Source organism: Cygnus olor, chromosome 7, assembly GCF_009769625.2.
Source record: "Cygnus olor isolate bCygOlo1 chromosome 7, bCygOlo1.pri.v2, whole genome shotgun sequence".
NCBI lineage: Eukaryota > Metazoa > Chordata > Aves > Anseriformes > Anatidae > Cygnus > Cygnus olor.
The window spans coordinates 24,779,556-24,802,185 of record NC_049175.1 but is presented as its reverse complement, the minus strand read 5'-3'; the positions used below and the strand labels follow the sequence as shown (position 1 = coordinate 24,802,185).

Below are 22,630 nucleotides of genomic sequence, written 5' to 3'. Positions count from 1 at the left end.
GCCTATTCCCAGCCACGTGTCTAATTAAAGGAAAGTTTGTCTTGGGCAGTGAGTATCGTGGTAACTGGAGAACGTTTATTGCCCCTTTCCAGTCTCCAGGAGCCAGTGTCTCTGTTTAGTTTGTGTGACGAGGAGAAAGCTTTCGCTTTCCAGGTATTGTGGTGTGTGATAGGAAAACAGGGAGGGGACTGGAGGTATGAATGAGCTAGTGGCTTGGTTTTGTTCAAAGAGGAGTCGGGGAAACAGAATTTACAACTTGAGAGGCAAAGGAGAATAACTGCCTCCCCCAGACAGAAAAAAATCAGATTAACCATGCTGCAGTGCTGCCTCAACAGAGACCTGGGGTGATGAGGGCTGGGACGCATACCTGCTCAGCCTTTTCCCTACTGGTGTTTCGCCTTGTTTCTTTAGGCTCAGGAGAGTTGAAAAGAGGTTTGTAGTGATAAATCTAACACTGAGAGCGAAATACAGAAGGGAAGAAGTTGAGTGAGGGCGTTTTGTGAGCGTCCCCCACAGCTGTTCCTGGTGGAGCATTACCAGCATGCCCAGGCTGGTTAACAGAAAGCCCTGTGGTTTCCCTGGAAAGGTGCTGCTGGAGCTGTTCATAAACCACTTCTGTTTGCCCAGAGGAGGTGCCAGCAGTGCACCCGGACGTTCTTTATGTCTGACAGCATCACCGTGGCTGGTGAGTTGAGAAAGGACAGGGTTTTTGGCAGAGGTGCTTTGTTTGGGAGGGATGTTTTATGGACAAATGGGTCAAAGTCCCAGGAAGCTGATGAGGAGTGCAGCGGCTGCATGGACAGGATGGAGAACCGGAGGCTGCTTCAGATCTTGGGGAGCTTTGCAGTGCTCTCCCCCACTGAGAGCACATGTGGATGGATGTGTTTATTACTGTTCTCCCTGGGAAGTGCCGTTACTGTCCTGCATCAAAGGAACTCATTTTTCCAGATGATGCTCCAGTGTCACTCTCACAATGTTCATCACCTAACTGCCTTTTGCTCCCTCCAACTCCAGCTCACTCCCCAGGATTGCCTTGTCAGTCACTGCTTTCTTCTTTAGCTGTAGTTTTTGATTGCTTCTTCCTATCTATAGCTCAATCAACCCTTCCTTTCCTAAAGGACAGACAGGGCTACGTGCGCTGAATGTTGTATCATGTTATCGATGTTTGCCACTGGTATAATAATGCCTGAAGACCTTCATAACTGTTTGATTGCTTTTAGTTATCTGTTCAAGAAGATTACAGGTTTGCTTTTTACATTTTAACGGTGTTTCATTTAATGGGAAAAATTAACTCTTAGAATTCTGGTGCTTTTTCGATTGTTAGAGCCCTCTCACGTGGTTACTGTGAACTGAGTCTTTTGACAGTCCCATTTCTTCTACAGTCCTTCCCTTTTTAGTATTTTTGTAGTATTTTACAGATCTGTTTTCTCCTCTCAGACTGAACTTCTGTATTCCACAGTATTTATACAGCGGTGGTTATCTGGGCAGTACAGACAATGAGTGATATATATATATATATATATATATATATATATATATATATATATATATATATATATATATATCGTGATGCCCCCAGATGTGCTAGCTGTCCCAGGGAAAGCAGTCTGTCTTCTAAAGAGCTTTCTTACACAGTTCTGGATTTTACTCAGCTAAGTTTGAAACACTCAAGTGTTGAGACAGCCGGGCCCATTGAACCCCCAGTAACCTTCCCTGAAGTCAAGGGCTGCATTTGACCTCGTTACATCTTAGGACCAAGTTAAGACAGCGGCGTGCAGCAAATGTCAACACAGCCAGAGAAACACACTGATTTCCATCTGTCATAGAGACACTGATTTCCTTCTAAATGTTCATTTAATGATCCAATTAAGTAGTAATATTTCCAGTGCATGGGAAGGCCATTTGCAGGAGGAAGACGGCCCCGAAGACAGGAATGGCTTATTTGAACAAGTCCATTTGTTTTGCATTGTGTCACAGATGCAGCTCCTCTGAAATGTGGCAACAGTAAGCCTGCTTAAAAGAGTAGCGTTTTGATGCACAAGGGTAATAGCTAACAGATTTTTACAGTACCATATGGTATTATTAACAAACAAATCGTATGTTAACTTGACAGCTCTACCTTCGAGCTAACTCGGTCTGCAGCAAACATAAATTCCCCCGAGATGAAATCTGGAGACAATACTAATCTTTGGGATCGTATCCAGAGCAGTAACAGTAGCACAGCAGCAATGAATTTCAGGCTTTCTCACCATGAATACGTGCGCTCCCAGGATTTATTGGTTTCTTCGCCAGCTTTGAGAAAGCACAGCAAAACAAAACCCGGGCCGAGCAGGTGGAAGAGGGAGGGAGCCTTTGTGCATCTGCATAACAGCACTGCAGGGAGAAGGGCTGCAGTCTGAGACCACTTCTCCTGATGCAGAGAGCTGCCACAGGCCGATGGGGGCTTCATCTGGTGCTCTGTGGGGCTGGTACCCCGCTGTGGCCCCGTTCAGCTGCAGTCCTGGAGCAGAACGAATGCCTCTGCGGCTCCGGGCCCGACCGAGGCGGCCAAGGGCAGGAGCACCGAAGGGATGTGGAGGAGGGAGGAGGGCGAATGGGGACATTACTTTTAACTGCCTTCTTGTTTAACCCCCTAGCTGTTTTCAAATTTTCTAACTGGAATCTCATCTTGGTACAGTGTATAAATCCCCTGAATACGAATCTCTTGGATTTGACCTGACCGTAGAAAGATTAGTTTCCATTGGATACCCTCATGAGCTGCTCAATTTTGTGTATGATCCTGCATTCCCTACCAGGTAAATGACTAACAGATACCAACCCAGCCTGCTCGAGGCCTTGAATATTTGTTCTGTAAAGTTCCTAGGTGACACGTGAGGCCAGGTTTTCCGAATTTTGCCTTTGGAGTCCTTGCCACTAAGGAGGACGAGGGCAGGGAACGAGGCCTGCTGAAGTCATGGTCCAAAAATAACCTTTCAAAGCAAAAACAGGGGAGACACAATGGGACCGGGAGCTAAGTCAAAGTCAAGGCCCGGGGAGAAAGAGCCGCTAATGTCCACGAGGCCGCTAGGAAGTCTCAGAACATTTTTCGTTAATGCTTTTAATTAATATGGTTTCCTCCGGTGTCGTCAAACCAGACACACCAGTGTCCCGGTGCATAAGACATCCTGAAAATTAAGCTGACTGTAAGCAGCAATAAAAGCGGGGCCAATCCAGTTCACGTGTCTAGATGAATCAAATGCCGAAAGCAAAGTTAATGGTGCAAAGTTTTTGAGTTCTTGCATTTTGTCTTTTCATAGCAGAAGTAAAAAGGACATTGCTTGTTTTAAACAAGGCTTTTGATCTAAGCCTGTACCTTTAAGTCATTTCCACATGTGCCTTTGCTGGATTTTGCTTTCTTGGCTCCTTTGGAGCTTCCTTACAAAAGACTGGACCAGAGGCTTTGTGCCCCAGTTTGCAGCCTAGCAGCCTCCTTCCTTCCCTGCTCTCAGCCTAATTTACCCTGAGACTTGCTGTGTGCTCCCATGCCTGTAAGAACGTGGTAGCCCTTCACAATCCTGGGATGAAGAGACCGTTAAATCCACCCTCTTCATCCCAGGGAGGAGACAGAAGGGATGTCTCTGGGGGAAGGCCGCTTTCTCCGGGTGCAAACTACTAGCTAAGTGAGACAGAGTTTTGCTGGACTTGAAAAAATACCTGAAGCATTTTGTGCAGTATTTACGTGCCCCATCTGGCTCTCTGTGCGACAGAGAGATGAAAAGGAGGGGAGAAATTCCCTTATCCCAGTTTTTTCTTCCTTGCAGCCCGGCAGGGCTGTCAGTGACCACAAACACAGGTGTCAGATTCGTGACCCTGCAGAAGAGGTCTGTGTCTTCCCTGGTAAACGCACAGCTAAGCCTCTGCTGGGTTAAACGTCTCCACTTTCAAGTCCACGGAGAGCAGATCAGCTCTACCTTTTAACCTGTCGGTGCAGGTCTGTGTTGTCGCGTACCTGCAGCAGGTAAAAGGTACAGCAAGCACCCCAGCTGCACAAAAACAGCAACTCTGGTCTGGTGCCCCACGCTAAGTAAGCAAGCTGCTCTAGAGATGATTTGGGAAGAACTGCTATTGAAATGGTCACCGCTTAAAATGCTCGCTCCTTCATGTCTTTAATCACTTTCTTAACAGAGGCCTGGTGTTTGATACCCACTATGGAAACCTGCTGAAAGTTGATGCCTATGGAAACCTCCTGGTGTGTGCACATGGCTTTAATTTCCTCAGAGGGTGAGTGCTGACTCTTGGCTGTTCTTTTAGACTTCCTCTGCTCTTTTGTGTCACTGGTCCTCAGGGAACCCATTGTGTAAGGAGTTGAGAAGACTTTGGATGCTGTGCTGGTGTCTTACAGATCCGGGATTTACTGGGGTTGTGTTGGGGGTCCCAGACATTGAGGTCCATTGAGGTCCCAGACATTGAGGCCATTCAGCTCCACAGGCATTGCTAAGAAAGCTCGAGGGCCTGAGCTTGCTTAAGGAAGGAACGAGCTTGCTCTACCCCTTTTTGTTTCTGACCTCAGGTAGTCACAAGTAAGGCACTGCGTGCCATTTCCTGCAACCTTCCCTGGCTGCCTGCATTCCTTGTGCCCCGGAGAAGGTGCTTTAGGAGGCAGAGGGGACTGCAGTGCTGCGTGCCTGATGTGTCCCAGCAAATCCCCTCCGATCCCTGCTGTGAGGGGGATGGATGCAAGGCAAGCACAGGCCAGCCCAGCTCAGGGGCCCCAAGGTGACAAGCCTTGTCATTGCAGCCCTGTCAGTCCCTGCAGCAGGAAGCCAAAATTTAGAAAAAAGCTCTTACATACACTCTCGAGTTCCTCCTTGAGTCATAGGAGATCTTCAGAAGCTCCAGAAATGAAGGAAACAAGAATAACTGAGTGACTTTAGTCATCGTCACCCTGCTGATTAATTGCAGAGGGCCCCAGGCAAGTCTCCCGCAGCGCAGCCCTGCGTTCCCCTGCGGAAAGCTGCTGGGGGGGTGCTAAACAACGCATAGAAAGTGGGAGAAAGTTTAAGATAAGCAAACTATGAAAGTGCAGATGATGTAAGGCATACCCATAGCCAGCAGCACGGGGCTTAAGGTCGAGTCGTGGACTCCCGACCACTCTGTTTCCCTGTGTGGGCTCGGCTCGTTTGCTGACTCAGCAGTGAGGGCTTTGTGCCCGGCTCTGCTGGAGCCAGCAACACACGGTGGGTGCAGTTTTGTTCTCACACCACTAAGCACACATGGGAAAGCAGGGTGTTGATCAAAGCACAGCAGACTCCAGTTAATGGACCCTGCTACACACACATTGTAAAGGACAGCACATCGTATCCTCTGTATTTTTTCATTCTTCTCCACCTTATCTGTTCTCAGGCCTGAAACGCGGGAACAATACCCAAACAAATTTATCCAGAGGGATGACACAGACAGGTTTTACATTCTGAACACGTTGTTCAATCTACCAGGTGAGTCCCATGTGACTGTTTCTGTATCCTTGAAGCCAGCAAAGCTTTGCTAATGTCTTACTCAACTGTTTGGATTTTTTTTTTTTCAATATTTTTTTTCGTTCAGGCACAGGGCCCAGAGTTAGCTGGATACATGGTGTTACCCTTGTTTTAAAGTCTTGCTTTGTTTCTTTGCAGAGACCTACCTTTTGGCTTGCCTAGTGGATTTCTTTACTAACTGTGACCGGTACACTAGGTATGTGTCCCCTCTGCTTAGATGTGCTGAAAATACAGTAAGGTAGTTATTATAAAATGCAATACAGCACAACACAGATGCAACTGCTGTTAATATCAGTGGAGTCCTTTCAAGTAGTTTCAGTGGGATTCAGGCCTCTTACTCTTTTGATATTAAGAGAATTTAGTGCCGATGAGATGCTCTGTGTGTACAGCAGAGACTGGTTACGAGGGTCTCCTTCACAGGGCATACCTGTGTCACTCTACTGCCAGACACCGGTATTTGGGGCAGCTCATAAGACCACATATCTATGTGATTACAGCCACCAGACAGCTCATTTTCAACCTGTGTCCTTTGGATCCATGTTTGAGCAGGTAACTGAAAGGCCAAATGTCATAATCGAGGATTTTGTTCAATCCAAAGCGAAATACTCAAACACAGTGTAGTTTAAAAGGCTGTTTGTACAAGACAAGTATCTTCCTAGCTTTCAAATAAGTATGAGTGTAAACAAGCTGCAGTTTGAAGTGGCAAGTCTGAGTGCTGCTGTGCTTCTGACTCGTGGTAGGTGATCTTTGCATTTGGGTGACTGGAAGGTAAAGGTTGAATGCGATTTTACCTGGGAGCAGAAGAATTGCTTATACCAGCTGTCCATCAGGTGAAGTGTCCTATCTCAGGATAGGTATTGATTATATGTATATATATTATATTAATCATACAGTATATGACTGCTCTCATAATAAATACAACTGTTTAATCCTCCTTGATTCCTTCTGATGGAAACTCGCAGCCTCCACGGTGTCTTGTAGAGGAAATTTCTCATGTTAAACTCGGACTGTTTAACAAGCCAGCAGCTCCTCCACTCAGCACTATTACATTTAGTTGACTTCTGTGGCACACCCTTTTTTGCTGTTGGAAAGTGGGAGAAAAAGCAGCACTCTGCTTCCTTTCTCTGTACCATTTGTCTTTTGTTAAACGCTGCAAACTGCACACTCCCAGTCTTTCAGTCTGTCAAAATGGAAATGGTTCGTGCACTTAATTATTCTTTTTTCTTCTTGTAATACTGTGGGAGTTGCTGTCGTAGAAAGCTGTAGTACTGCTGTGAAGTCGCAGGCCAGTACTTAGAAGCTCACATCCAAAAATTTTAAACAAGCATTATTGGGTAACATGCAGATCCTGTTAAAAACTCTGGTCGTACCCTCTTTCAAGTCTGAGCTGCAGTAAAGGAGTCGATAAGAAACCATTATGGTAAGATGAAAATGCAAGCTTCAAACAGCATTTTGAATCCTCTCTCTCCTTGGTATGTTCCTGGCTCTCACACCGCTTGTTTCTCACCTGCTCCAACTGGCAACTACAACCTCTCCTTTCTCCCCACAGCTGTGAAACAGGGTTTAAAGATGGAGACCTCTTCATGTCCTTCAGGAGTATGTTCCAAGATGTCAGAGATGCTGTTGACTGGGTTCATTACAAGGTGATTGCAAGAACCTGAGACATCTGTAGTCTTAAATGAGTCAGAGGAACTGGTTTGTAACTCTTCAGTTAAGATGTGTTAATCCAATTTTGGGCAAGAGCCCTGCTTTGCCACCTAGTGAGCAAATAATAAATAGCAGTTTTATGTGAGTAAGTCAAGATCCCTGGCACTGGAGGATATCTGTGCTGCCTTCCTATTCCTTTCATTGTGCCCAGATTCTGTTTCCTTGCTGTAATTTGTGGGTTTTAGAACATGGTGCCATTAAGATACTTGAACTTACAGCCCACAACTTGTATGTTGTAATTTTTCAAAATAGCAATTTTCCTGTAACTAGATTACATTGGTACTATCGTATGTTGTCTGAAAGGCACCTGCATTAAACAGAATTCATCAGAGTGGAATTCACCTTTTCAGCACACTTGTGCAGAAATTTAGAATATAGATTTTGGGAGCATTATCACCTCATTAAAGACCCGGTTTTGTTGTTCTTGCTCATTCAAGAGGTCTGTTGGGGTGGGATGGAGAGCCGTCACAGGAGAATTGTGCTCACAGTTGTACTTGTGGGGGTTGTTTTGAGTCATGCAGACGTCGGGAATCTATTCTTCTTTCCTTATGCAGTGTTGTGTGATACATGTTGGAGTTGGCCTTTGAGTAAAGCATTATGGTCAGTGGTGGAGACAGGTCGTTGACTGTCTTGTTTGGTATGGCAAATCTATTTTTTGTTTGTTTCTATTGTATTCCCTTCTGAAAGGGTTAAAATGCTGTTGAAGTGGATTATTTACCATGGTGAGGGAATCGATGGATCACAGAGTTTGTGATGGTCCCTGCTACTCAAAGCCTCTCATCTCTAGAGTCACTGGTTCAGATTCGCCCTGGTTTGTACTTTCACAGCATTTTGAAGTGTGAAAGTTGGCATTGCTTTGATGTCTCTTACATCATATGTTTCCGTCACCTCACTGGGCTCTGTTGTTTCTATTTCAGGGATCGCTCAAGGAAAAGACCCTTGAGAATCTGGAAAAGTACGTGGTGAAAGATGTAAGTGCGAAGTTCCTTTACTTGTGCTACGTGACACTCTGTACTGAGCGAGCAGGCAAGAAATAAATACGCTGATTTGCTTTACTAAGTCACAAAACAGATAACGTGGTGACTTCTATTGTAATAACCAACGACAAAGTGGAAAGTTCGGACGCAGCCTTTATTCTGAGCCAGTGATCCACGTGATTTCGTACTCACGCGCGCATTTTTACGTAAAATATAAAAGGCAGAGGAAACGTTATCTGGGACACAGGTGAATATGCTGGCAAGGCTGCTGTTGTTTCTTTTGACGGTGAAAGCAGCTGTGTTCCCTGCCTGTGTTTTCTCTGCCTAGGCAATCCTCTGCTGCAGACCTCTTTTTAAAAAGTAACAGAGGAGCATCTTTTAGACAGAAGGACTCCTTAGCCATCCAGCAGAAGCGTCACACACGTTTTATAATGAAGCTTTGAGGGAAAGATCCTGAAAGTCTCACCAGTGCCCAGTCTCTTGAAACTCCAAAACGTGTGCTCAGCACATCTAACTGAATGAGCTCCTGCGGTTCCCTTACTCTTGCCCTCTCTGCAGTGTGCAGGGCCCCTCTGGACCAGTTATGTTATAATTATTCTTTAGTTTAAATGATCTCTGTGGGCTCCTCCTGTGGTGGTAGAATACCACTTTGAAGCAGTTAACCTTGTTCCCAGTTACGTGCCTGCAAAATTCTTACAAAACCGTCCTGTGAGGTAATCAGCCGCTCTGGAAACAGTCTGAGATTTATGATTCAATAAAAATAGCTCCAGGAATAAATTCTCCCTAATTTGAGGTCGGAATTACAATATACTTGTGGCTCGTGGGAGCTCAGATTTCACCTGCCTCTGGGCCCGTTTCAGGACGGGACTTGGAGCTGGAGGGGCGGCTGCAGAGTGCTGGCAGCAGCAGCAGCACGGGGTGCCTGGCACTGGCATGGCAAAGGCACCGCAGCCCTGCCGAGCCATTTCCCCTTCCCTCCCTCCCCTGGGCCGTGCTCTGGAGGCATTATGTGGACCAGCAGCTTTCCTGGCTCTCTGGCCAGCGCAAAACATGTGGGCTTCAGTGCTTGTTGATTTGATTTGCCTTGTTTCGTCTGGTGGGATCGTAGCTGGGCGGTGTTTTGCCTGTGATGTATCTCTGTGTCTGACTGCTCTGCCCCCTGCCTTGCAGGGGAAGCTGCCTCTGCTGCTCAGCCGCATGAATGAAGTCGGAAAGGTGTTCCTGGTCACAAACAGCGACTACAAATATACAGATGTAAGTGCTACTTGAATTGGGGTACTGGGATATAATGGAGGAAACTAAAGCCAGCTATTCATTGTGTGGGTTTTGGGAGGACATCTTCTGGCGGGGAATTGGGTGCTTTCTGAGCTAGGATGGTCTGGTGGTGAATGCAGATTAGGTCTTGAGACTTGTCTTCTATAGCCCTGCTTCCGTTACTGACCTAGCATGGGCTTTAAAATGCAAGACTTCTTTTTCAAGCGAGACAGTTGTGAGTGCAGAGAGGTCACCTAACCCATGATCCTGGAGAGGTCCAAAGCCACTAAGGGAAATCTGGTGTGCTGCTGGCATCAAGGGTGTTCCTTAGACTCCTGGCAAATGTCAGGATGCTGCAATGCTGCTAAACCGAAGAATTATGCCATTATAAAGTACTGCAAGATGCATCTGAAGCAATGTGCAGATTCCTGAGGCAAATGCATTCCTTGAGTATAAAAACGTCTGTTTTAATTCCCTTCACTGTAAGGTCCATCCGCTCATTTTGTCACCAAACCTTATGCTGGCTTTCCTGCAAATCCCGAAAACAAAGTTCTGTAGCCTGAAAAGCTAAAAACAGAGAAGCGTGTTTTTATAAACTGCATAAAACCACATCTTTGAATATTTTCTTTCTGTCTTTCAGAAAATTATGACCTACTTGTTTGACTTTCCACATGGACCAAAGGTATGTGATTTCTGGACCGCTGTTCCAATAGGAATTGATGTGCCTAATTATCTGTGTAGCTGGAAAGCTTTTTAATCCTGCTTCATCAGCTGCATGGGATTAGTTGCTTTAATCTGGTTAAAATACGCTTGCTGTTTAGTGTCCTATCTGAATAGGATCAAAGCAAATACAATATGACAGAGAAAAGAGGCATCATCGGGTCTCAAACAATAATCTGCGTTAATGATAACATTATTTTAGTGTTAACACATTTTAACTGTGGCATTTTACAGCCAGATTTCTTACTGACCTTGCACAATGTTTTAGAGGTTGTTAAAAAAATCGTGATGGAAAGGAGTTTTATAAAACAGCAGAAACATTTCAGGCCTAATTGTGCCTCAGCTATAGTAGTTCCAAAAGTACGTCTTGCTTTACCTGGTTTTCTAAGGTAATACTCAGCCTTGCAACTTTTGGAGAGAGGCTTATGAGCTGAAGTTCTACTGCTTTCTCAACGTCTCACTGGGACAACATCTCATACTCAAAAGACGTATTTCTGCACTGTGCTTTGAAGATAGAAGACTAAGGGAAAAATTTTCAGAACATGGAAAATCACAACTGATAGCTGCAAAAGCTCCTTGCTGTGGTCTTGATATCAGAAGGAGAGGAAGCATGGAACAAAAAAGGCTCATGAATGCCCAGTGTCATTTCTCACACCATGGCCTCAGTCTTCACTGCTACCTGGGCTGCGCTGGGTTTGCTACAAAAGGGGAGTGCTTTAGGGGATGGCAGCCCAGTGTCCTGCCACAGAGGCACAAATGAGGGGAATCAGAGCATTTGATGGACCAGCAGTGTAATAAGATTGTGGCTGGGGGCAGTGATGCTCCAGTTAAATTCCCTGTGGTTGTTTATGTTGTGCATGATTCTGAGTTTTGTTTTTGCCTTTGCAGCCTGGGAGTGCCCACCGGCCGTGGCAGTCCTACTTTGACCTGATCCTGGTGGATGCCCGAAAACCCCTCTTCTTTGGGGAGGGCACCGTGTTGCGGCAGGTGGACACGGTGAGCACCACACGGAGGGTACCTCTGTGGCTGGAAGGGCTCGTGTGGGGTCTCTGTGTGGGAACGGGCTGGACTTGCCCTAGAAATGCTGGGCCAGCATCTTTTCTTCGTAATTCCCAAGCAACCCCATCACCTAGGACAGAGCAGGGCTTGAGGCTTTGCTGCTTTCCCTAATGTACTGCAGGTGTCAGTAGGGAACAAACGTGGAAAACCACCACTGGGCTGCCTGGGAGTGAGAAAGAGAGGGAGAAACAGAGAGTGAAGAAATGGTAGGACACAAAAGATCCAGAGCACCAGCTGTTCCTTACTAAGGCAGTATCTCCTTCCCCAGGTGACCGGGAAGCTGAAGATTGGTACCTACACTGGCCCACTGCAGCATGGCATCGTGTACTCTGGAGGTGAGGCAAAAACACTTCTTGCCCTGTGAAATGGCTCTGATGTGCCCTAGTGGCCTTCATCCACTCACGCTGGGTGCTGTGCCAGGCATTAAGCAAGGCTGTGCTTCCCAAAACACATTGTGCCGTGTGCCTTTTGTGCACTGCACCAGAAACTCTCTATCACCACTGCTCTACAAAGCAGAGAAGAAGTGGACCCGTTCCTCTAATGCCCTTTTCTTCCTTGCCTGGGAGGGTCTGGGAAATGCCACTGCAGGGCTTGTAGTGGGGAGAGCTGCAGCTGGCCCAGTGCAGCATACCCAGCTGTCCTTACTGTGCTGCCATCAGACAGCTCCTGGAGCCAGAGAAGGGCAGCAGATGGATGCTCAGGGCTGTCCGTGATGCCCAGGGCTCCATCGCTGTCACACAGGGTGGGAGGCAGCATATGTATCTGCTGCTGTATATCCCTGCAAGGGCAAAACTGCCCTGGGTGAACTCCCGTGTGGGTGGGCAGGGTGCCCTGTGCTGCCAGGGCCAAGCGGGGTGTTACAGTTACAGCAGTGGAGGTTTCTGGAAGGAAAATGGACTGGGTGCATCCCTAACCCTGGCCCTCTGAAATGAGCCACACATCTTTGTCTGGCTCCCTGTTCTGAGTCACCCTGTTTTTCATCTCTCAGGCTCCTCAGACACAGTCTGTGACCTGCTGGGGGCCAAAGGGAAGGATATCTTGTACATCGGAGACCACATCTTTGGGGACATCCTCAAATCCAAGAAGCGCCAGGGCTGGAGGACCTTCCTGGTGATCCCCGAGCTGGCACAGGAGCTGCACGTCTGGACTGACAAAAGCGGTCAGCAGCCGGGCAGGGGAGCGCAGGGGAGAGATCACCCCAGCTCGCTGCCTCTCTCCCTCACCCGTCTGTCCCCTCGGCCTTCTCCCGGGGGTGGGGTGTTGGTGGCAGGAGCTGGGCAGCTCCCTGTGAGCTGCCGGCAGGGTCCCGGGCCTTTCCCATGCTCCATCCCGGGCCTCTTGCCCATCAGCAGCCAAGCCTTGGCTGGGGGAGAAGCTGCTGCTGGGCGGGGTTGAGCTTTCCTCATCCATAACCCGGCTCCCAAAACTCCACTCCCTCTGTCCATGCTGAGCCGTGGCTTCTCCCGTTAAACATATCTGACAAGACACCCAGGTTATTGTCCCTGCAATGCCTGAGCCATGACTGCTCCCCCATCTGCAGGGAATCCCTGCTCACCAGCTGCTTCCTTCTCCTTCCTCCTGCTTTCTTTGCTGCCAAAGCACCCTGTGCTTCCCATTCTCCAGCACTGCTGCTTTTCTCCCGGGTTTGCCCGTTGGTGTGTAAGTAGGTCTGGGGGTTGTGCAGGTTGCCCCGTGGCTAGTTGGAAGGTTTCTGTGAGGGCTGTGAATGTTCAACCTCAGAAACGAAAGCAGCAACCAGAATCCAAGCTCAAAGCTCTGCCGGTGGCACAGAGCATGACTGAACCCTCTCCCTGCACGGTGGCTCTGACATGCCACGGTCCTTGATGGAGCACCCGCCACAGCCGTGCCAGGGGAGCGGGCAGGATGGCGGGTGTGCTTGCAGCCCTTCAAATAATTCAATTTCAGCGATTTAAACTTACCTTTTTCCCCTTTCTTTTCCGGATTATCCAGCCCTTTTTGAAGAGCTGCAGAGCCTGGACATTTTCTTGGCCGAGTTATACAAGTGAGTGCTCGAACACTGGCAACTTTCCTGCTGCCTCTCCCAGCCTAGCGACAGCTAAGGAGCGGCTGTGACAAACCCTTGGGGTTGGGTTGGCGGCGCTGCTGCCGGGGCTTTGGCTCAGGCCCGGGTTCTTCCCGTGAGACCGACCTTCCCCTCCAGACCAGCCTCCCTCCCCCGAGCCCCCATCCCACAACATCTGGTTCTGAAAGGCTTTTCACACCGTGTATTTACCTTCTCGCCTGTAACTAGGCATCTGGACAGTAGCAGCAATGAACGCCCTGACATCAGCTCCATCCAGAGACGCATTAAGGTACCAACCATAAAAATCCCTTTTCATCCTTTTGGATCCTAAAAGGGCTTGACAACCCGACCCACTGCTCAGCCCTGAAATGCTTTGCTCTGCCTTCGGGTGGGCACGGCAGGCTTGGCAAAGCCATTCTGTCTGTGGACGCAAACGGAGGAGCTTCCCAGCTCACTGGTGTCACTGGCACTCCTGAAAGGCAGCCTGGTCTGGAACATGGTCTCCTTCCTCATGTACGTAGCACCAGCTGACGGTGCTCGGTGCCACAGAGCAGGGTGAAGAGAAAAACAGGCTTGGAGGGGCCGTAGCCTCTGGTCCAGCCAGCCCTGCGTACGGGGTCACAGCCGGGGGCCGGGGCTGGCTCTGATTCCGCGTCTGCCTCCCCCTCTGTTAGCTGGGGCCGTGCTCTTAGGCCTCGGAATGAGAGCACAGAAAGCCTCGCTGGAGATCCTTGCAGATCTCACCTAGCCCCCAGCCCTCAGTGTTGCTGTGGCTGGGTCGGCTCTGCGCTGCTGCGTGCCCGCCCGGGATCTAACCTGCCCTTTACTCGTAGAAAGTGACCCACGACATGGACATGTGCTACGGGATGATGGGCAGCCTCTTCCGCAGCGGCTCCCGGCAGACGTTGTTTGCCAGCCAGGTGATGCGCTACGCCGACCTCTACGCAGCCTCCTTCATCAACCTCCTCTACTACCCCTTCAGCTACCTCTTCAGAGCCGCGCACGTCCTGGTGAGTGGCAGAGCCGGGGCATCCCCGCAGTGCCTGCATCGTGTGCGTGGCTTCCACGAGCCAGCGGCAGCAGGAAGGCACCTGGAGGGCTGGGTGGCGTTTGATGGGCCAGCGGGGCATGTCCTGGGGTTTGCTCTCTGCCTGTCTTCAGGGAGATGCCCTGGGACAGGGACGCCCCTTACCATCTCCTCTCCTACGTGTTTAGATGCCACACGAGTCCACGGTAGAGCACACGCATGTTGACATCAACGAGAAGGAGTCGCCGATGGCCACGCGCAATCGCACCTCAGTGGATTTTAAAGATTCCGACTACAAGCGGCATCAACTGACCCGCTCCATCAGTGAGATCAAACCGCCCAACCTCTTCCCCCAGGCACCTCAGGAAATCACACACTGCCACGATGAAGATGACGACGAGGAAGAGGAGGAGGAGGAGGAGGAAGAGGAGGAAGAGGAATAAGAAGGAAAAAGCAAAGCATCTCTGAAGACAAACCATGACTCTAGCAGTGATCAGGAGCAGATTCCTATGTGGGGGCCCTTGGGGTGATGGGTTTGGGGGGGTGTGATTCTTGCAAAAGGCACATTTTGAAAGTGTCCGGAAACTTTTAACAAATTAACACTAATCAGGAGGAGACCCTTGTTTTCAGTTTTGCAGACGGTTCAAAAAGCCGAAGGATTCTGCCCGGGTGGTGCATTCAGATCGGACTGCCTGCCTGTGCTGTAATGCTGCTCCCATTACCTTTGGGGATGCTGCATGTTTTTCCCTTTCCCATGACGTGTTCCATTTGATTTTCATTTGAACGGTGTCCTGTAAACGGTTTTCACCATTTGTTACATTCACTGTGAAGGAGGAAGGGATGTGCTGGGCCCTGCAGGAGGCAAAACGATCCAAATCCTCCTGCCCGTGGGGTTGCTGCCCTTACCTCTCTTCTTCTGTGTTACAACCACCACCCTCCTGCTGGCCACGGCGCTGCTGTGGCTTCCAGCTCTGCGTTCACCCTCTGCTTGGTGTGAGTTTCTCCATGTAAGTGGTTCGATTCCTCCGTCCGTCACAGCGGTGGGATTCCGGCTCTTACTTGCACAGCTGCAGCTGTACACGTTTTGGCTTGTAGGCGCCTGTTATCCCCTCCCCGTGTTTCAGAGCTTTCTTTCATCATTGGCATGTGATGCATGACTTCCAGCGCGTTTCTCCAGCAGCTGAGCCGCACGCCGTGTTCTCAACTCGTTCTGTAGTTTCACCAGTAAATATTAACCCAGCAGCTCGAAGCTCCCGCTTTAGCATTACGTTAGCTTGTTTTCCTCACTGCCTGTTACTGACCTTCCTGTCTGCTCAGCTTTAAGAAAGCGAAGCATCCCAAAGACAAAACCAGCCACCATCTGGAGCGAAAGGGCCTGTTTTCCAGGGTGCTGCGGGCCGTGCGTGCCTGCCCTAAACCAGGAGCGAGCACACGCCGCAGGGCCAGCCCCGCGGTGCGAGTCGGGACGCTCCCGTCCTGCAGGCAGCTGCCTTTGCCTTTGACCTGGTGCGGAGCACGCAGAAGCTCACCGCAGGGAGCCGTGAGCCAGCCAGGGGACGGTGCGGGGACAGGGCACGGCCGGGCAGCAGCGCCCGGTGGCTTCCCTCCGTGTCCTGGGTGCAGCCTCCCTTGCTCCAGCCTGTGCCGTTCGCGCCTGAAGGGATTACAGCGAGGGCCCTCTTGTAACGAATTCGACTGTTGTTTCAGTACCATAAATGCATTTAATCTTTTTCTTTTTTCTTTTTTTTTTTTTTTTTTCCATTTTAAAGTACCTTAGGAGAAAATAAATAAACAAAATACACACCGCCATCTGAGCAGGAAATGCTGCTGCTGAAGTGGCAGTTTTCAAGTCAATAAATCTTGATGTTTCTAAGAAGCGTTGGGCGCTTTGTGGCGCGCCGAGGGCTGTGCGGGAGGTGGCAGGGAGAGCCAGGAGGGGCTGCGGGGAGGGGAGGAAAAAAAAAAAAAACTCCCCGGGAAGTGGCAGCGGGTCTGGCTGCAAGGGTTGGTCTGGTCCCCAGCTTGCAGGCAGGCAGGAAGGAAGAGGGGGGGATGAGATTAGTGTTACCCCCATCAGCTGTGCAGGGGTGGGTGGGAGGTCCTGCAGACCTGATTAAACACAGAGAAAAACCTGGGGAAAATCAGTGCTGGCACAGCAGGGGCACCAGCTGGGCACCAGCACACAGCCAAGGGCTGCTGGTACCCCCTATGGGGACAGCGCTGGGGTCTGCACGCCGCTGCCCTCAGCCCGCTCCTGTAACCCAGGCGTCCCCAGCATCGGGGCCGTGAGAAGGGAATGCGGTACCCAGGGCCCAACCAGAAAAGCAGCAACGTGGCCACAGAGAATGGCCAACAGTTAAGAGCCAGTAATACTTCGGTGATTGCTAAAAGCCCCAAACCTGGCACTGGATGCCCGGCCCCTTGCTTTTGGGGGCTGGATTGTAGTGACCAGCCTCAGCTGGGCCAACTCAGCCACCTGGCCCGGCTGCAGGAGGGGTCTGCAGGAGCCATTCCCCAGCCCTTTGGCTAAAGGCCATGCTGGGATTTGCTAAGTTTAACCGTCCTTTCGCCAAGTATAGCCGCCTGAATTTTTCAAGCTCTAGCTCAGCAGCTGGGAAGCTGCGGGAAGGGCGGTGCGGGGAGCTCCGCGCATTCCTCCTGCCTCCACGGTCCCACAAATAGCTCGCTGCCCGGCTCCCAGAGAGGACTCTGCGAGGTGGCAGCAATGGAAAAATATTTGACCTTCGCTCTCTGGTGGGAAAGCAGCGGGCAGAGCCCAACAGATGCCAGGGCACCGCTCCCTGCCCAGCCTTACACCGCTCTGCCCGTCCTGCGATGGCCACAGCAAGAAAACACCAAGAGAGGTGCAGGATGGCCGCTGCTCAGCACAACACCCAGCTCACTGCTCCAGTGGCTGCCATCCCATGGCACAGACACTGTCCCCAGCCACGTCCCTCACCGCTGACCCCGGGGTCCATGCAGTGCCCGGCCAGAACGCGCTCTGCGGACAGACGGACAGCACTCACGCGTCCCGAGAAACAAATGTGATGTGTGGCGAGCAGGGTGTAAAGAAGGGCTGTTTATTAGTGGAACAAGAAGGCCATCGCCCTCGAGGGAGCACTTCAGGAAGGACGTCAGCTCCTAGCCAGCACCGAGGGCCCCCCCCCCGCCCCAGCTGCAGGAGTCACGGGCCCAGCCCCACCGGCGCAAGGAGCAAGACCTGGCTCTGCGGGGAACGGGATCCGGCCTCGCCGTGGCTCTCGACAACTGCAGAGGAGGTTAAAGGCTGCCCAAGTGCCAACAGCGGCTCGTGGTCTGCGGAGAGCTGGGTCCAGGACCATCGGCATCAGCCCCACCACCCGCGTGCTGAAAGCCGTCCCTTTGAAAGGAGGGGGAAGCGTGGAGGAGGGAAAAATGCATAAACTGGAATGTCCAACAGAAAAAAAAAATCATTTATCTAAAAAGAATAGAAATAAACAAAATGCTTTTAAACAAAAATCACAAAATATACAAATAAATCTGGTACAAAATAAATAGGAAAGCTTGGAAATCTACAACAAAATTTGAATAATTATAAAATCCGTTTGTATGACAATCAGCATATGAAACGTACACACGTCATTCATGATCTCAGGTGTGCTTACTCAGGTTTATGTACACAGAAGGAAATACTGCAGTCGGAACACTACAACTCCGGAAACCCGACGTCATGTACAATATGATACAATTGGCAGAGACCAGTGGTGATGGGCGACAGACACGGGGCAGAGACCTCGGGAAGGACAGCGGGGGGGGGGCCAGACAGCCACGAGAACACAGCGCCGCGGGTGAGCGCAAAGCTGTGAGCAGAGGGAGAAACAAAGGGCGAGCAAATGGAGCCAGGAGGAGCTGCACAGCCCAGCCCCAGGTTTTTGGGAAGGCCCTGATGCAGGAGAGAGGTTTGGTTTCGGAGCCCACCGGGTGCAGAGAACCAGCTGTTCACGGCTTCCCGGTGACCCAGGGACGTGCTCTTGAGTATCTGGGGTTTTCAGATTCAGTGCATTTGGCATCCAGGTGTCTGCCCGGTGAGTCGCTTTCTGAGCTTTGATCTCCAGCTGTGCGTGCTGCAAAAAACACGTGCGAGAGGCTCCGAGGACCCCAGCAGGGCTGGTAACCCACCCTGTGCTTGGGAGCTCTGCGAACACAAAGGGGTCAGACCTCTGCGGCTGCTGGGGTCCCGGTGGGTTTCCACTCTCCCAGTTTCACCCAGTCTGCAAGGGAGGCGAATCCTTGAGCAGTGCCTCCTACCCTCCTTGGTAGCTCGCTAGGCTGGGGAACGAAGGCAGGGCTGCCGCAGCATCGCCAGCTCCTGACCGGCTGCGCCTCCTCCTCTCGCCCTCCTGCAAACTCACCCACAGCACAGCGGCCCAGGTGAGAGCAGCAGTGCAGAAAGCTGCTTTGCCCAATGCAAGGCAGCAGGCTGCAGGAGGACAGAAGGTCAAAACCCACCGGCTGAACCGGGGCTTGAGAGCAGGAATTGCGCCAGGGCTGACCCAGGCACGGCCGGCCTGACGCTGCTGCGCACAGAGATGCTCACTGAGAGCCCCACCACGTGCCCACGCTGATCTTTGGGAGAAACCAGAAGGTTTCCTTCAGTATTGGCACTTCCAACTAAAGGCCTATGGTCCAGGCTACTCATCTGACACCTAGAAGTTTCTCACTTGAATTTGGAAGGATTTGGTACAGCGGTGATTCCCAGAGGTTAACGTCTTCCTTTCATAAAGCTCTGTGGCCTCCAGACAGCCGAAATGTGACGCTAGACTGCTCCACCAAGCCCTAACGCTGGGACAAGCCCTTCCTCCCCAACAAGCCTTGTTCCTCAGCCAACTCCCATCCTGCCTCCAGGAGGAGAAAAGACAAAAAAGCCGAGCCACCTCTTGAGCATGGAGCCGCCTGCAGCCTTTGCCCATCTCAGGCACTTGCCTGGCTCCGAGAGCGAAACCTGACGCCAGGCTCTACAACGAGCAGTGTCTGCACCTCTCGATCAGATGCAGCCAGAAGCCTTTGGTACCTTATTTCTGAGGTGCAGAACCATTTTGGTCTGACCTGAGGATAACGAGAACGCCGTCACTTTGACAGTTTGGCACTACCGACCTGTGAAACCTCCTCCACCACCTGTACCGTGCCACGGGATGGAGGCAGCTTTCCAGCACCCCCTTCCCTTCCCTTCTCTTCCCTTCCCTCAGCTCGGCGCTGGGACAACCTGGCAGCTCAGGCTTTCTCCTGGGGAATGCAGCAGCCTCCCCAGGTCAGCATCCAGCCCCTAACAGAACAGCAAGAAGGCAAAACCAGACTGAAAAGCTACACCGTACCGCTTGGCACCTGCATCAACAGCATCCCCTCGCTCAGACGCAGCCTCGAGGACGTGGCTGTGAAACTACAGGCAGAGGAACACAACCAGCGTGAAGCCAGGCTCCGGGACTACAGCAAGACACCGAGCAGGACTGTGTGGGGCTCTGTGGGAAACCACGGACGCGTCCAATTCCCCTGTGCCGTGGAGCCATGGGAACGAGGCCACAGAGACCTCAGCAATGAGACCTGCACCCATCAGACCAGCTGTAAGAGGAGGGCAGGGGTGGGGGCACCTTCCCAGCCCAGCCCGCAGTGCAGAGCTCCTCCCTGCTGCTGGCCAGGGCAGGATGAAGGCCGTTCTCTCCTCTGTGCCGTGAAAAGATGCCTGGTTTCGGTCACGCTCGTTCAGCTTGTCATTCCATTGCTGAGACAGAACAACCCTCGGTATCCAGGGGCCGGGCACTTCTTTGGGTCTATTTAGAGCCCCCCGGTGCGAAGCCAGGGCAGTGGGACGTGCAGCAAGCCCGGGTCCGTACCACACCGAGCCTTTCAGCGCTCGCTGGGCTCCTGCTCCGCATACGGCCGCTTACAGAGCAAAGGCAGGAACGCATCGACGCCGGTCGGGCGCCTTTGGGACGAAGCCTCGAGTTGGCATCACAAGAGGGACTCCCTACGGCATCGCTCCCCTCCCGCCAGCCCCCGTTTTCTCCTGGCAATCCAGACACTGGATAACTCGACAACTGGTACACAGGTGCTGGTTTTAAAACCACAGACGTGTGTATTAGACAGCATACAAAATACGGTACATCTTTCACGTGGGAACCGTTTCTATAGATAGTCTAGTTCAGCACAAGGGAGATGCGTGTCCCAGCTGGTCCCGGAGAACGTGGCCGTGCTCCCCACGGTGCAGGGTACTTACGCGGGATGCTCGCGAGGAGACAGCGCTGCTCCTTGCCATCCGCACCCCACAGCCCTCGGCCGGGCTCCGCAGAGATCACAGGAAGCAGCCCCGCTGCCCAAGCAGCCCCTCGCACGCAGCTACCTCTTTGGTTTTCTTCCCTCGGAGCTGAACTGAGCCAGAGCCCGACACCAGCAGTGCCAAAACGGCGTCCCAGCCTGAGCTGGGCCCTGAAGGCTGAGGAGCAGCAAGGGGCGATGTCCGCAGGTCATCACGGGCAGCTCGCCCCGCTCCCCCCGGGCTGACTCCAGGTCTGGGGTGAGCGCACAGGGCCGTGTCCTGAGACCCCTACTCTTGCCAGCTCCACCTGCACAAAAAGGCACTTAAAGAAAAGAAGAAAAAAAAAATATACAATAATAACCCTGCGGTGAGGAAAAGGGGGAATAAGTCTGGAAGGAAGGAGGAACGGACCACGGAGCACAAGGAGCAGCTGACCCCTCTTCAAACGAGCCCAGGACCTGCAAGCCTCGCCCCGGCCACGTCCCCAAGCGTGGACAGTTCCCAGCTCCTGCTGCCCTCTGCAGGTCCCGGTGTCAGACGGGGCCTGGAGCAGGACGTGTGTGTGTGTCGGGGGGCAAAAAGGGTGTGAGAGGAGCACGGCTACAGCTGGGAGCAGGAGAGGAAAGCACGGGGAAGACCCACACCATGGGTTGCAGCGTGTCCTGCCCTGCCCTGCACCCTGCTCCTCACCCCGCTGGGACACCCGGTCCCGAGCTCCTGTGCTGGGCTTTGAGGGAGGAGACAGAAGGGACAGACAGCTAGCACTCTGTAAACTCCGGGGTCTGCAGAGGGGACGAAGCTGGTTTGCTAAGCCCACCCGAGCCCCTCTCCACTCAGAGCTAGCGTGCTTCGTATGATCTCCACGTCACCAGAGCCAGTCTCGTTTGGAGAAAGATTCTCATTGGAAAGCAAGAACATTCCTTCACTCTTTACAAAGATTTGGCAATACACAGAATTAAAAAAAAAAAAAAAAAAATCATAGTTACAACAGGTTCAGGTTCATTTCATTTAAAGGAAATTCAACCAACAGGAGTGTAAAAGTTATAATTCACAGTTGTGCATTTAAGATATTAGTGTTTAAAACGTCACTTCAAAGAACTCTTGTGCAAAATTGTATTGACAGTAGAAACCATGGCTAGGTGCCCTCCCCAGGCCGTCGGGCCGCCGGCCGCCCATCTGCCCGCGCCGGGAGGCGGAGGGACCAGGTGAACACGGCGGGCAGCGGGAGCCGACACAGGAAGATGCAGTATCCTTTCTACGAGCCAAAGCCTTGCCAAGGTCTGAGGTCAAGTCCACCGGCTCCCAAAGCCACCAGCTGGTGCCCCGTGCCACCCTGATGATGCGTGCACGTGGCACGGATCTGAGCCCACCTGAAGGCAGGGGGGGGCCGCCGGCGAGCCCGGGGAAGCAGCCCCGCGCTGGCAGGACGCCCCCCGCACGGGCACGGCCTCAGAGCCCGGGGCATTTCCACCGCCGCGGGGCCAGCCCAGCCTCTGCCTCTGCAAACACCGTCCAGAGCCTCAGCAGCCATCCTGAGCTGGGCGCGGGACTCCTCTGTTTGTGTTGGCTCCCAGCACGAGGGCAGGGAGCCCCTCGCATTTGTTAAACAGTAAAACTGCAAATACCCTGAGAACAGGGAGACGGGATGTTTTCCCCTCCGCGGAGAGGACCATGCCTTGCTCTTCAAGCTAATTAGTAGTAGCAGCTCCTAACCCCTCCGGGTCAGGTACGTATTTTCCATCTGAAACACATCTAAAATCAACTATTTTCCTGGAAATTGTTTCGCTTTCCATTACTGGATCTGTACAAATGATGAAAAACAGTCATGCAAAAAAATCGCCTGGAAATTTTGGAACAGTGCAGCATGGGCAGAAGCAGGAGGTATTTGCTTTGGGATCACATGGCTTTGGTTGGAAAATTTGGCTTTTTTTTTTTTATTATTATTTAATGGAAACAGACACTAAAACAAATCCACAACCTGCCATAAGAAGCAAAGTCAGATCTAGTGAGCAGCCTCATCCCCGAGGGGGAGCTGCCTTG

The 22,630-nt window shown here is 51.5% G+C and overlaps 1 protein-coding gene across 10 annotated transcripts in view; it reads left to right on the top strand.

Moving 5' to 3' along the window:
* NT5C2 (5'-nucleotidase, cytosolic II) overlaps positions 1-16,171 on the top strand; it is a 58,765-nt gene extending 42,594 nt beyond the window's left edge. For all 10 annotated transcript variants that reach the window (XM_040564512.1, XM_040564513.1, XM_040564516.1 and 7 more), the window contains 15 exons: positions 2,678-2,795; positions 4,165-4,260; positions 5,383-5,474; positions 5,652-5,709; positions 7,063-7,156; positions 8,138-8,191; positions 9,368-9,451; positions 10,092-10,133; positions 11,060-11,167; positions 11,499-11,565; positions 12,219-12,389; positions 13,202-13,253; positions 13,503-13,563; positions 14,108-14,284; positions 14,490-16,171. In XM_040564512.1, coding sequence (XP_040420446.1) covers positions 2,678-2,795; positions 4,165-4,260; positions 5,383-5,474; positions 5,652-5,709; positions 7,063-7,156; positions 8,138-8,191; positions 9,368-9,451; positions 10,092-10,133; positions 11,060-11,167; positions 11,499-11,565; positions 12,219-12,389; positions 13,202-13,253; positions 13,503-13,563; positions 14,108-14,284; positions 14,490-14,744 — 1,529 coding nt within the window. In that variant the 3' untranslated portion in view covers positions 14,745-16,171. The remainder of the gene's footprint in view (positions 1-2,677; positions 2,796-4,164; positions 4,261-5,382; positions 5,475-5,651; positions 5,710-7,062; positions 7,157-8,137; positions 8,192-9,367; positions 9,452-10,091; positions 10,134-11,059; positions 11,168-11,498; positions 11,566-12,218; positions 12,390-13,201; positions 13,254-13,502; positions 13,564-14,107; positions 14,285-14,489) is intronic.
* The last annotated feature ends 6,459 nt before the right edge of the window (positions 16,172-22,630 follow it).